The sequence below is a fragment of the Paroedura picta genome, chromosome 7 (genome assembly GCF_049243985.1).
Source record: "Paroedura picta isolate Pp20150507F chromosome 7, Ppicta_v3.0, whole genome shotgun sequence".
NCBI lineage: Eukaryota > Metazoa > Chordata > Lepidosauria > Squamata > Gekkonidae > Paroedura > Paroedura picta.
Genome location: NC_135375.1, coordinates 42,659,416 through 42,674,828, shown reverse-complemented (window position 1 = coordinate 42,674,828; position 15,413 = coordinate 42,659,416). Strand labels below are relative to the sequence as shown.

The following is a 15,413-nucleotide window of genomic DNA, read 5'->3' as shown; positions in this document are numbered from 1 at the left end:
TCCAGTAATCTTACTTCCTCAGAAGCACTAGCACGCTCTTTGCTGAGTGAGACGATCCAGTGAATAGCTGTTGACAGAGAGGCAAAAGTCACAGGGATTGGTTAAAAGCATCCATGGAGTTCTGTGTGTGTGCCCATACCCCTCAGTCCAAATTTTTGTAACCAATTTAGATTCAGCCTTTTACCCCCAACTTCACAAGAGGTCTCTGCTGCTTTGCTCCATAGACCTGCTTTGCTTCACTTTCTTCCCCTGCATGGTCACCTTCAAGTCCCCAGTGCTGTTTTATCGCTACTGAGAAACCTGCTTCCTTCTCTCGTGGACCAGGCTCATACACCAGCTTGGTGTAGTGATTAGGAGTGTGGTAGAATGCCAGCCGCGCTTTTGTGATCTGGGCTTCCATTGTGAGGGAAGTGTCCAGAATCACGTCTAGGTTCCTGGCGGAGTGAGCCATAGAGAGCTGCACACCATCCAGGGTAGGCAGGCGCACTTCCTCACATGGGCCCTTCCTACCCAGCCACAGGACCTCTGTCTTTGAAGGATTGAGCTTCAGATGACTCTGCTTGAGCCATCTCGTCACTGCTTCCAGGCAGCTGGCTAATGCTTCTGGGGGAGAGTCAGGGCGGCCATCCATCAGGAGGAGGAGCTGGGTGTCATTTGCATATTGATGGCAACCCAGTCCAAACTTCCGTACCAGTTGTGCAAGAGGGCGCATAAAGATGTTGAATAGGATAGGAGAGAGGACCGCTCCCAATTTAGGATCTCAAATATATTTTTACCCCAAAATATATGTGTTTGCTCCATGCTAGCAAGGGAATGTTTTTGCAGGTTACAGGACCTTCATTTTTATGCCAAGTTGAATAATGCCCTGGGGATCCAAAGTAGCTTACAACATCCTCTCCTCCTCTCTTTCAGCCTGTAAACATAGCATACTATTGGAAGACAATAAAAACATGATCTTGAAACACCCAGTGGGTCTAATTAGAGAGATGACTTCATAAAGTCCAAATATAAAAATTAACACGTGCCAGCAAAGCCAATGCAGAAAAAGTTGGCCAAAACTAGCTGCCTGGGCTTCCTTATGTGATGATGAGACTTCTATATCTCCCCTGAATTTGATTGTAAAAGAAAAGGTATGAAATCCTTCTGAAGTGATAACAGCTGCTTCAGACTGATTTGCTCTTTGATTATCTTCTAAATGGCCAACTTTAAGCAGTTTTCAGTCTACTAGTTTGTATACACCTAACCATAGGAAATTGTCTGGGGTGGGAGGAGTTGCAGATTTCCCTATCTCCAAAAAGACACCTTAGTGTTGTCTATTCTTGGGGTATGAAAAAGCTACTGTTGAAATCTTAAAATTGGGATCCCTGAGTCACCTACTAGGCAGGATGTAGAAGATTCTGTTATGTCATTTCATTCCCTGTCGTTTGGTTTTTTGATGAATGGCGTGCAGATGTACCTGAAGCCTGATATCCTGGTAGTAAATTCAAACTACTGTGACCAGCCAAAAACTTCACTGTGCTTTCCCTTCTAACCATGTTTAATACATTCTTACATAGATTGACATTGGTAGAAATTCAAAGCCATTGATTACCCCCACTCTCCCTGGAGCCAGCTGTCCAGTGAACAAGGCATGAACTTTTGGAATAGGTTTTCTTTGGCACCAGACCTTTGTTGAGTCTAAATCCAAGGGTTGCATGTCAAAAGGTTCTTTGGCATTGCTCACTGTGACTTACTGGCAGGCTTGTAACTTCAGGGTCAAAAAAAAGCTTATTCAATTCAAGCATACAGCTGTAACAGTATCAAGCCTCAGGTCAACCTTGACACTTTAGATTCACTGTAGCATAATCTGCTTGAATGCACTATGCATTTTTGCCAAGTCCTATACCTTGGTACCATAAAGAAGAACAAGTTGTAGGTTGGCTGCTCTATACTGCAAAGGTATTTCTTTTTAACTATTGTAAAATAATCAAAACTTGCTTGCATTTGGATTTCTGTTTGGAGTTTTGCTATTTGTTATGCTCATTCTACATCATGCTAAAGTCTAAAATAGGTTTTGTTGAAAGAAGGAACATGGTGACCTTTATGCCTAGCTGAGTTTCTTTGAAGGTAATGTCCGCCTATTTTTTCCCCACCCAAGTTTATTTTGTTTTTGGAATTGTAAATAGTTGTGTAGTTGTGGGATGAATAGATTCCAAGTGGAACCTGCTATTACTATTGAAGAAGTAATACTGTCTTACTGTTATTTTAGTCACTGTTATTACTATGAGAAAAAGTTATAGGCAGTCTTGCTGATCCAAAGTGAAATCCAAAAGCAAGAATATATGCTTTTTATTAGGGCCAACAAAAATGGCACAAACAGTATGCAAGTTTTTGAGTGCACCAGTGCATTAGGTTGGATGGTATGTATGCGTGTGAAGAGCTGATATCACATAGCCAACCCCATAGGGTTTTCAAATCAAAAGATGAACAGTGGTGGTTTGCCATTGCCTGCCTCTGCAGATCAATCCTGGACTTTTTGGCAGGTCTTCCAGTCAAGAATTGACCAGGGCTGACCTTGCTTAGCTGCTGAGATCTGATAAGATCAGACTAGCTTGGGCCATCCAGGTCAGGGACATTGGATGTTACACAGATGATAATAAAGTAATCTATTTTGCAGAATTTATACCCCACGTTTCTGACTTCATAAAGACCACCAAGGCAGTTGACATACATCATAAATCTCATCTTAAACATAGTTATGACCAGCAACACATCATTAAACCAGAGTAAAATACATCCCAAAACATAAAAACAATTAAGGCATCATGCAGATAGGAGGGATCATTGTTGAGGAATGCCAAAGAGAACAAGTCTTCATCTTGCTAGTGGAAGGAAGGAACCAAAAGGGACAATCTCCCTGAGAGAAAGAGAGAGAAAGGGAAAGAGAGAGAGAATTTCAGCATGTTGGTGCCACAGTTGAGAAGAATTGCTACCTACCTAATATCAGAAAGTGAGACATCCAAAGCAGGACCTCAAAAGATAGCCATAGTGGTTGGGTAAGTTCATTAAAAAGTCAGGGTTCTGACCACCCAAAACAGCTCTACTGGTTTATACTGTGCAGAAAAGTGTTCTTTGCTGCCATGTCCGCCACAGAGTATGCTTTAAAATGAGCTTTTGTCTACTACATTTTATTAGATTCATCTTGAATCTTCCTTCACTGTCACTCTAGGTGTATCCGTGGTCTTTTACTTGCTCATGATCCCTCAATAAACTAAGGGTTACCTTGTATTTCACATTTGAGAGAGGGCGTCAAGGTATGATTGCGTCAACTGCCTGGGTCATTTCCTGATTCAATCAAAGTCAAAGCATTGACAGGAGCACCAACTGTTTAAATAGCAAAATTATCTAAAGACAAAAGGGAAGAGGGTTTAAATTCTCAAGTCGTAATTTAAAGAATAGCAGAGCAGCCAAGTTGCAAGGAAATAAATTATTAGCATCATATGCAAAGCATAGAAAAGGCATGCAGGCTCAAAATGGAGTTGTGTTGCACACCTGGCTTTCTGGGAGCAGGAAGTCACAAATAGGATCCTTTGGAAACACAAAGGAATAGTCCAGATTAATATATCTAATTCTGAGTCAGGGCCAGGAATAGACAAGACAGATCTTTATATAAAGCTGAGAAAACAATTTCAGAGAAAACTCTGAAATTGAAAAAAAACAAAAACCCTGGGGTGTTAAATCAGCCAAGGAAAAAACGCCACTCCTGTAACTTTAAGTAACAAATTACTTCAGTGGCTGTTGCTAGGCAGTCATGACAATAATGCCAGCTTTTAAGCCTTGGATTCTCAGCAAGGCCCTTTCTAGTTCTGCTTTGGCTTTGAGGGAGAACTTGTTGGGGTACAGCAACCATCAGATGACTTACAACCATCCACGTTACATTAGCAGCCAGTGAAAGCCAATGTGATGCAGTGATTAGAATTTCAGACTAAGATCTGGGAGGCTCAGGCTTTAATCTCCTGTGGAAGTTCACCGGGTGACCTTGGGCCATACAAACACATTGTCATCTGAGCATACTTCGCAGGGTTGTTGTAAGGATAAAATGTATGAGAGGAGAATGATGTGAAGTGATTTTGGTCACCGTTGTGAAGAATGTTGGGAAATAAAAGATGTAATTAAATACTGCTGCAGATGGGGGCAGATGAAGGTAGGTTATTTGGTGGGTGGGAAGAAGAGAAGGAAGCAAGAAAAGCTGAGCACATGGGACCATGCTTGAACACCTTACAGTTCTTTTCAAAATTCTACCCTCTTGGGCTGGCCTTTAGGGTTCGGGATTAAGTCAGTAAAGGACTGTGGAGAAGATGCTGTTTACCCATCCTGATTCCTAAGGATATCATGAGCCCTAAGCCTAAGTCATATATGAATCAACCCTGCAAATACTGTCCCAATATTATTTTGGTGTATCATGGGACCATGAATATTTCTTCACCTTTTATTTAGCTGAGTTCAGCATATGGAGCTTGTGGTACTTGTACTAGTGAGAGAATGAAATTCTTAAAGATGGTGATGTTAATAATTGTGTTAGGCTGTGCTATGTTGCTTCATGCTTTGCATTGCCTGTCTTACAACTGTCTCATGCAATATCAGAAATGTTTTTCTTCCTTTTGAATTCCTGTGGTGTGAATTTATTTCTTCTGATAGACATAGCACCTATGTTGTAGCCATGACCCATGTTACTGGGCAGCCTGCACCTTCCCCCGCTACAAACAAATTCTGCTTTATAGTTGACACAAAGATATTTAGAGTCCTTTATTATCATTATGTTCACTTCAGTGGCTTGGAACTCTCAGCTGTTGAGACTCTAGAAATATATACTTTCTTGCTAAAAAAAAAGAAAGAAGAGGATTTCAGTGAACTGGAAATAGTTAGACCCTAAGGGTAAAATTATACCGGGTGCATGTTTCTAACATGCTGCTTTGGGATAAACATGACTTAAATCAACTTGTTCCTTACAGTTATATTCTTGTTCGGCTCTACTCTAGCTGGGTATGTTTTTAAAAAAAAAATCAGTTTTCAATTAATACCACGATGTTTTAGAAACAAATGTATTTCATTTGTAGAGAATAATGGATCCTGTAATCCTGACTATATTTGAAATCAAAAGAAGGTATATTACCGTATTTGCCAGCGTATAAGACGACTGGGCATTTAAGACAACCCCCCCAACATTTCCACTCAAAATATAGAGTTTGTTACATTACATTACAGTACCTGTCATTGTCACCATTGTACGGCCGCAGTGCCTCCGGCCTGCCCCTGCACCTCCCTGTGACTGGCACTACTGCGCAAGTGCGCATGTGCAAGCTCTGTGTAAACAAGGGGTGGTCCAGAGTGCCGCTGCTTCCCGCCGAGCAGAACGGGCTGGTCACGCCGAAAAGGCTGACCCGCCGTGGCCATGCTGGATACTGCGTGATACTGGATGGTATGTAGAATGAGGTGGGTGGGCATTGGGAGGCCACTATGGGCAGCTATGTCTATCCCAACTGAAGTGCACCCGGCGTATAGGACGACCCCCCACTTGGAGGCATGTTTTTCAGGGGGGGAAAGTAGTCTTATACACCAGCAAATACTGTAATATAAATGTGTGGGCACCTTATTCCTTCATTCTAGTCTAGAAGTCAGGCAGTCTTGAACCGTTTGCTCTGATCAGATGTTACTAGTCCAAGATTTCAAACCTGATTGTGGGTGTTAAATGGGAATCTATTCTAGTTAGCTTTCCTTTTGCAGTTGAATGTAACTAGGGTTCAAAAAACTCCTGGACTTGGATAGAACATTCTTAACAATCTATGGCAGTGATTCAAGGTATTCATATATAAAGGAAGTGTCCTAGATCATCATCACATTGCTGCTGCCTGAGGATCAGAGGTCTTTGCTTCTGGCCTTAGAGAGGCTGAATTTGGAAGTCTTGAATGTGCTTCTACGTATTCTTTCTAAGATTTCAATTGCATCTTGTGTGGCCCTAGACTTGCTTTCTGGAAGTGTTCCCCTATAATTTGAATGGAATTTAATTTCATTATAATGTGGTTGAGAAGGTAAGCAAAATATATTTTCAAAGTTTTAAAAACGCTGATTCCTGTCATTTGTTGCTTTCATTTAAAAATCCCAGTTATATAATTGTAAAAACAATTCTTTATGTATTTGCATAGTCTTTCAAGTTACTGTTCAAAACCTATGATCTTCGGAAAGAGTGATTATTTAATGATACGGAATTTAATTTTAATAGGAATTCTTTAGATTTTATATGATGATTCTAAATTGTTAGCGTAGGGGATCCCAAAGTGGGCATTATGCCCACCCCCCCCAGGGTGTTGGAAGAATTCATGGGGGCAGTGAGGAATTTGGGGGCAGCAGTCGACTTCCTGCTGCAGCTGCATTTTCCTAACAAGAGACATTCCAAGGTGAGTTGCCATTGCATGACTCCGGGTAGTAGCCCTCAGGACATTGCCTGTGGTCTCCCATCCCACTGCTGGCCAGGTTCAATCCTTCTTAGATTCCTGAAGAAAATGACAGCTTCAGTAGGTGGACTGGAAAGGAGCATATTCCCACTGAGCTCCTCCCCCCCCTCACACAGACACAAGCGGGGGGACGACTAATGATGTGGTCTAGGAGCCAAGGGGGTAGCAGCCTGAAAAAGTTTGGGAAACACTGTGTTAGCAGCCTTATGTTTGTTGTAAGCCACGCTGAGAAACTTTTTTCTGCCAAGAAGTTCCTTCATAGTGTCCTGAACTACTTAACATTTTGATATAACTGTTGCATTACTTCATCTTGCATTTACCCTTGGAAGGTCAGTCAGTCTCCCTCTTCCACTGAGTGAAGGTAGGGTATATTTCTTTTTCTGTTTATGCCACCTTTGATCTGTCCCTTCTCTGCTCTGAGAATAAAGATCTTCTGTCAGTGTGCTTCGTGAACTGGACCTGCCATGACAAAGGGAAATTGTTTTAGGAGCCCTGCTTATTGAAAATAATTTGAAAATTGTTTTTCAGCAAAACAGAACATTTTTTATGCTCAGTTTTTAGGCACATAATTTACAGCAGTATCAGGAAACAAAATTGCAGGTACCACAGTCTGGACAAACAAAAAAATTAATATGAAGAAAAGGTTTTAATCAGATCTTAAGGACACAGTCACAAAATAAATACATTGCATGGTTTGATCTTTTCAAAACTGTTGTAAATTCAAGAGCAATTCATTATACAACGTTTCTCTTGTAGATCATAACAAAATATGTGTATGAACTTCTGGAAGAAGAATGCTGTTTGAAAAAAGTGTATATACCTGTAAGTTTTCTTTACATTTATTCTTCTAAATCTTAAGAAATGGTGCAATTTTACTGTAAGCAATGAGAATTTTGTACATTGTCATCTTGATCTGCAAACAAATATTTATCTAATTGCATATACTTTATATTTAAATTGTATATCATACCTAATACAAAGTGCTGGGATATACCTGACAATGTGCCAGCTCCCTGATTGGCCATCAGTGGGAGAGTTCTCCCCCACTGTGGGTCAAGCAGAGGCACTTCTCTGCCCCTCTTCCTCCTCCTCCTTTGTGCTGCTTCCAGCACTTGCCAGGAGCAGGAACTGGCAGGAGGTAAGTGCTCTTCTCTGGTTGACAGTCCACCTGCTTCGCTGGCCTTTTGGCCCCCAGGGGAGCCTGGGGATGGGCAGAAACTTACTCTGCTGCCATTCTGCTTTTCCTGGCTGCCAAGTAATAGCAAAGAATGCCTTCTACAGCCACTTGCTTTCTCCCCAGCCTCCTGGCTGCCAGAGGAAGGCGGGGAAAGCCAGCCTCGCATGCACCGCAGCAGCCACCCCACTCTTTCTTGCTGCCAGCAGAGGACAAGGAAGCCTGGCTGCATGTACTTGCCAGTGCCCACGCAGCTTTTTCTGCCCTCCTGGCTGCCAAGCCAGGGCAGGTAAGGCTCCCTGCACGACCTCCACAGTGCCTGTGTCTCTCTTCCTAGCCACCAGGGCATTTTGGAGTCATAGCTTGATCATCCCATTGTCTCTTGCTAGACTTATTAGCATTTCAAAAAAGGTGGCTGAAATGAGGCTGGAAAGCGATTGAACTGACTTCTACCTTCCTGCCTGTTCTCTGCCCAGAAAGAAAAACTTCTAAAAACTTGTGGTGAAAGTTTGACTCAGTTCAGACCTTCACCCAAAAGGATAAATACTGACCTGTTCTGAGTTTTGTGTTTGATAATAGAGATAGGAATTTAAATATATCATCAACTATAATAAAACTCTTGTTCTCTTTAATTTTAAGATAATTAACATTTCATTCATTATTCACAGTCAAAGGCTAGCCTCTGAAGAGTGATTTAGAGCATGGGCAAAAAATTGTGCTTATCCGCTGTGATTGCTGGCTTTAATGGCAGACCTAAAGGTAATGCCACAAGTTGCTTTTTGTTTCAAAAGTGGCTTTCTACATCAGGTATGGGATCCCTCCCAATACAATCCAAAGCAACAACTCATAATTGCAACTAGTTGAGCAGTTGATTAGGCTATCTAGTGCCATCACTGGTTAGGATTTTTTTAAAGAAATACAGCATTTAACATCATAAAATGAGGCTTGGGTGATGTTTCTTAAGAGCTGTCAAATACCTGGAGTAGAAAACTGTTTTTGAAACTTCGTTTTCCCCAATTAATATAGCAAATGTCTTATGCATAAGAGCCAGTGTAGGCTATAATGCTGGACTCGGATCTGGGAGACCAAAGTTTGAATCTTCACTGTGACATGGAAGCTTGAAGGGTGATCTTGGGCCTGTCACATACTGTCAGCCTAAACTACCTCACAGGGTTGCTATGAGGAGGAAACGGAGAAGACAATGATGCAAGCCACTTTGGGTCCCCACTGGGAAGAAAGGTGGTGGTGGAGGCAGGGATAAATGTAAGTAAGTAAATAGGTGTAATTAAGTAAATAGCTGAGGAGGTGGTTCTACAGTAGTCCCTTGAGTCCTGTGAAAATTTGGGAGATACCTGTAAGTATACTATGCAAAAAAGGGCCGAAGTCAGGAAGGGCAGTTGGGTGTAATCGCCCTCCCTCCCCTACTCATGAGAAGAAAGCTTGTTTCCTGTACCACATCCTATCAACCTCTCTGCAGCCCCCTCTGCATTTTGTCTCAGGGTCCTTGTCCCAGCGATTTTTTGGAGTCCAGGAGGCTGCTGGGGGAATAAAAAGGAATGGAATATCTGTTTGTGTGAGCTGCTTCTGCTTTTGTTTCCATCAAATCCAGTCCCATTTTTTAAAGTTATTGTATAAGTTACCTGTTGTGCCACAATTTTAGGCTCCTGAGGGCCTGCCAGCTAAAGTTTTGGAAGGAGTAAAGTGCTTGCAAGTAAAAGAGCATTTTAGTAGATTATTGCTTATATGTCATGCTGAAAGTGTTCTTGTTCTGGGACATTCAAATGCAATAAATAAATGGGTGTGCTTTGGTGTTTAATTGTAGGATAGCTGGAAGGAGTAATATAGTCAGCATTGCCTGTCCAGTGAAATATGGTACTTTTGAATGACTTCATTCTCCAATTCTGGAATGAATTTATTGCAAATGTGTGGAATTTAACAATATTAACAAGTACTGTTACAGTATAATAAACATTGTATGCTATAAACATGTATAATTATTTGACAGGATAGTAGAGCTATATGTACTGTAAATTGCTTTGTACTATCTCACTGTGATGAGAAATAAATTGTATATTAGGCTGATTTGTCAATAAAATGTGATTGGGCACAAGTGTGACCTTTTATGTGTATCCTTTAGTGAAAGCTCCGTTTAATGAATTACTGCAGTTTGAAGACAAATTGCCTTGAAGAAATGTTTCCAAATGTAATTAAGCTGAAGTCAGTAAAGGCTGTTTTCTGTCCTGTTTGGTGGACATTTGATGGTTCTTTAGTTGTGCAAACGAAACCACCTCTTATGCATATATTTTTGTAGCTGTGCCCATTTTTTCTCTTGTTTAGCTTCCCCAAAATATTAATATAATAAAGCTTTTATGTCAAGTTAATATTGCTTGTCAGAATTTTAAAATTTCCTGTTTATTACCGATACAGATATAAATTGCATGGATTTATGTGCATCAGAGAGAATCATCACATATTTCTGCCCCTCCCTAACCAATGTGTGTAGTAGCTTGATTCAATAAGTAGGGCTTTCTCTGTTATGACTTCAGCCTTTACCAACTAGTACTAAATACAGATGAACCAGCTCATGAACAAAAATTTGTGATGAATTTTGCCAGTTTGTGGTGTGTGAACTGAAGTTTGTGGCAGGTAAATAGGAAGAACCTTTCCATGAACTTTCAAGCTATTCATGGAGGTTCATGCCATTTCTTGAACAGATACATTTCCAGACAGAATGGTTAAACTCGATCTAAATTTTTGCCAAACTTCAAAACAGTATAACTTCGAGGTCATGTAGCGGAGCATTTGGCGGAGATCCACTGTGACTTTGTTGTTTCTAGCTGCTACGAAATCTATTGTACATACTCCTGAACCTGTTCCTGTCAAAATGCAGTCATTTTGACAGATGCTGGTTCAGGAGTTTATAAAATGGACATCACACTCACTTGGGATCTCTAGCTGACTCTCTTCTACCTACCCTCCAAATTTGGTGATGATTGGTTTGGGGTGGGGGTCTGAGTTATGAGCCCCCTGGAAAGTGCTTTCTGGGTAAATTATGATCCAGTCCCTGCAAAGTGTCTTCAGGAACAGACTAGAAATGGAAATTGCTGAATTACAAGTTATTACAACACCCAGAACAATAGAATCCCCAGGATTCAACAGGAATATTGGTTTCTTATCTCACCACATATGCTAACCTTATTAAGTCCTTATATCTGTATTTTCACCAGTCCCCCAAAAGGGATTTATTTTATTTCTTATTTGGAATAGTGGATTAGAGTACTTGATTGTAATGTATAGAAGAATGTAATGTCATTAGCAATAATAGATGGGAATGTATTTTTGTGGTCAGGGGACGGGGCAGATAATTCTACACAATCAATCAACTCTCTTAAACGAAGATGCTGAAAAGTCACCTTCATGCTTGAAAGAGTATGGATGCAGTGTAATGGTAGGATCTCAGTTAAATAATCAACATTCCACAGTTAAGGATACATCTACCCATTAATCTCCAATTTTGACATATTTTCTTTTATGTTCTCCCCCAGAATAAATCCCAAATAAATGGTAAATATGTAAATTACACTTATTATTCCTGTTTGGTTCTTGAATCTGTTAAACATCTTCATTATTTTGCATGCTAATTTACTCTGAGTTCAACCCCAAATTAAGTCTAGTCTTGTTGTTACTAAGGCATGGATAACTGTGGCTAGATTTGACTGAACAAGGAAGAGGCCCAGATAATTTACTGGCTGCAACTGGGCAAAACATTCTTAGTTCATTTAGCCACCTGATTTTTTAAGGTGACTGCTATGTCTGGTAGCACTCACCAACTGTGAACCTGGTTTTTCAAGAGAGGTATATCCCCATAAAGCAGCCGGTGCGAGCTTTAAATGGACTCCAGGGAATGGTAGAGGACAAGGCCTGGAGGATCATTATCCATGGGGTCATGATGGGTCGGACACAACTTTCTAACTAACAACAATATCCCCATGTAAGACAAAAGAGTTCTCAGGTTCCTGGTCTGCCTTTCTACTGACGCAGAAAATTACGCTTCAGCTTGTTTGCCCTCATCCAGCCCATTACTGATTCCAAGCACCAGTATAAAACATCAACAGCATCCTTAGAATTAGGTGGAAAATAAAGGTATAACAGAACGGTAGGAATCAATTACCCATGCATTCTGTCCAATATTTTTATTCACCATAAGTCTCAAGATTATGGTTTCTAGGTTTATTCTCAGTTTATTTGCATTCAGTTGTCTGAATATACAAATTTACAGGACCTGGATCAGATGGCAGGAAGAGCTGTATATCTGCCATTCATTCCACCCCTCAGAATTGTAACGGTAAAATGGAGGAGATGAGAATTATGCAGACTAACCTGAGCTCCTTGGGGGAAGCGGGATAAAACTGAGAGATCAATAACAATGTGGTTGGAGCTTCCTGCCAAAAGAGGACAGGGTAAATCAGCAGAAATGCCCTGTTTATTAGATAGCCGTTAATTGTGTAGAGCTGCATTGAAGGTCAACTTATGTTTGTGGTTACAAATTAGCACTTTAAACATGCCAAAGAACTTGCAGCTCAGCTGTAACACTATTTAGCACAAAATAGCAGGTAGTTTGTTATCCTGCTTTAGCTATGAAGCACAAAGTACGTGACCTTCTTTCAGTCTAACCAACCTCACAGGTTGTTGCAAAATTAAAACACTTTCCTGAACTCATAGTGAAAAAGAAATTTAATAAATGGTACCATGAAAAATACATGCTTGGAGTAACAATGATTTGAACATGAACAGTTTGCTCTTCCAACTATGGTAAAATTCTATTGGATGCTCACTGAGGCCTTGTTATTTAGCAACTGCTGCATTCTCTGATGTGCTGATTTAAGTTATTATTGTAATTTTGCTCCTTTTTGTAAATATTTTGTTTATGTTTTGTAGGTAGATGCAATGGAAAGTGAGCCCAGGAGTTTTATCTTTGTGAGTGAAGATGCAATGACAAATCCTGACAAGCTCATGATTTTAATTCATGGTAGTGGTGTTGTCAGGGCTGGACAGTGGGCAAGGAGGCTTATTATAAATGAAGATTTGGACAGTGGTTCGCAGGTTCCATATATCAAAAGAGCTATTGAGGTAAGAACAATCTGAATTTGTAGTATTCACTTGTTTGGTACTGGTTACAATTCTGTCCCATCTGATTTTCTTGTTCTCTAATACACTTAAATATCTGCCAGTCTTTTTTCATTTTAAAACTTTTGTATAATCTTTTGTTGCAAGATAACATTTGTTGTTTACTTGCATTGAAGACTTGTATGCTGGAATTGCCATGTGGTTTATGAAGCAAATAATTCAGTCCAGTACCTTGTTAGAAACTAGCATATTCTTTTAAATTTTACTTCATTGACCTAAGTATGATCCTTATCCCCATCTGATGTTCAAGTTCTATCATTGCATGGAGCTGATTGTAAAAGGCATATAAGTTCCTGTCCTTGTGTAAGTAAGCTGCTTCTGTTAAATCAGATGTAGAACACAAACAATATTTACTGTGGTGTTTCACCCCCCCCTCCATTGTCCAACGTTATGTAACATCTTGAGCCATCTAGCCCTCCTTCCTCACCCCCTCTTAAGGTAGGGTTGGGGTGGGACTAGTTCCTACTTTGCTGTGATTGTAATGGAATTTTTAGGTTCTTTTTAATGGGGGTTTTAATTTGGTTTTATGGACTTATATGTAACCCACCACGAACCGGCTTTGGGAGTAGCGTGGAATAAATACAACAATGAATAAATACATAGTTTTGCATTACAGAACTCTTATGTAGCTACAGAATAATATTTTCATGATTATAGAATCCCCTGATTTTAGGCTTTCTCAACTTGTGGCAGTTTCCTGATAATATCATCTTTCCATGAGAATATCAGCTTTCATTAATATTTTACAACTTTGTTTCTAGACCAAATTGTTTCAGGGGGAGAGCTTTCAGGCCAAGAAGTTCAGAAATAAAAGCCAATTCTCTATATTCTTTTTTACCAATTAGTTTATTGTAAAGAGAGCCATTATTTGAAGGAATTGATACTATGGTACTATTGATACTATTAGTCTGAGGAAGAGTGCTTGCACTCAAAAGCTGACACCTTGAATAAATCTTTGTTGGTCTTAAAGGTGCTACTGGACTCTGATTTAATTGTGCTACTTCAGACAAACACGGCTACCCATTTGATACTATGGTTAGTTACATTGTGACATCATGGGTACAATGATTGATCTAATAACTTTAAACATAGGAAAAATCTGATTTCTGTAAAAATTCTGTCCTTCCTTCCACATTCTGCATCCTTGCCAGTTGTAACACAGAAAATATTTATATTTAAATTGTTATTAGTAAGATAGAAATTAAACCTTTAGCTCAGAAAACTAATTATGTTGTTACGGGGAATATCCATAAAAGGAATATCTATTAAAATATACCTATAAAATTTATCATGCAATATTTGTATGTTTCCCACAAAGCAGTGAAATATTCCTGAAATTTGGAATATGTCTGATAATGATTTCTTGAAATGGCTACATTCATGTAGCACACCAGACCTTGTTTTACATTTCTAGACGTATAGGTAAACTCTGGTTAGCTGTTTGTCTGATTTCTTTCTCTGTTTGCTCAGCACTGTACTCTATAAGATCTATTGGCCCCAATAAAATTTGTCTACTCAGCTATCATACTGAACCATAGTTGGCACAAATCATGGTTTGCAAAGTATATTTTATTATTTTGGATTATTTAATTTAAATTCATGATTTGTCAGTTCAGATGGCATATCAAATTGTAGCTATGTTTCCTTTAACCAGAACTTGGAATACTGTTGAAATGGTTTTTGGCAATCGTATGCTTGGACCCACAAGAACATTTCCACAGATGTCATAGTTTTCAAATGTGCAGTGTGGCGCCTCATCTTCCCTAACAGCTGCAACCCAGAACTGCTTCTGGGACAAAAGAAAGCCCTCAGAAACAGCATATTGGGTATAGGGGAAGATGAAAAAAATCTTACTTTGAGTTGAGGTCATACTATCCACAAAAATGCTCTAGTGGAGCATGCAACATGCAAGCCGTGATTTAAAACTGTATGCTGTCATTTCCCATCCTCTCAGCATTCAGCTTTCTAAGATCACCCTCAGCTCTGTTGTGAAATGCCTCTTGAAGTAGAGTAATAGTCATAACCATGGGTTACGCCATTATGTTATATGGTGGTTTGCATGGTTTTCTGAATGTAGTTTACTAGCTGACTTATACACCATTCTTTGTCCATTCAGGCATCACACCAAGGCATAAATAAACTTATTTTAATTATGGTTTGGTGTGATGCCTGAATTAAGCTGATGTACATCAGACCAGTTCCACACAGCTGGAAAAGGGTCCAGGGTCCATAAGGCAGCGGGGCTAATCCCCCCCCGTCCCGGCTTGTTGTGCTTTAGGCCCTCTGTTGCCCCGCGGAAAGAGAACAGATATGTTTTTGTGTTCCTGGTCTGCTGCAGTGGCCAATGGAGCCTATCCAGCCACAGGTTCATGCAAACGGGGAAGAGTCCTATGGTGTTCCAGGAGGGACAAAAAATGCCCAGTCAGCACCATAGCACTTTGTGCCACCACAAGGCTGAATGGGGCATTTTTAAAAATTTGCACGCCTGTTTGATTGCATTGTAATACAGTCCTACCATCATGCAAATAAACACCCTGCCTCCCTCCCTTGTGATGGAACCC

At 40.1% G+C, this 15,413-nt stretch overlaps 1 protein-coding gene across 6 annotated transcripts in view; it reads left to right on the top strand.

The window, feature by feature from the left end:
- Nucleotides 1-15,413, top strand: part of ARB2A (ARB2 cotranscriptional regulator A) — a 269,563-nt gene that overhangs the window by 23,144 nt on the left and 231,006 nt on the right. For all 6 annotated transcript variants that reach the window (XM_077347635.1, XM_077347634.1, XM_077347632.1 and 3 more), the window contains exons 5-6: nucleotides 7,248-7,313; nucleotides 12,604-12,795. In XM_077347635.1, the coding sequence (XP_077203750.1) occupies nucleotides 7,248-7,313; nucleotides 12,604-12,795 (258 nt within the window). The remainder of the gene's footprint in view (nucleotides 1-7,247; nucleotides 7,314-12,603; nucleotides 12,796-15,413) is intronic.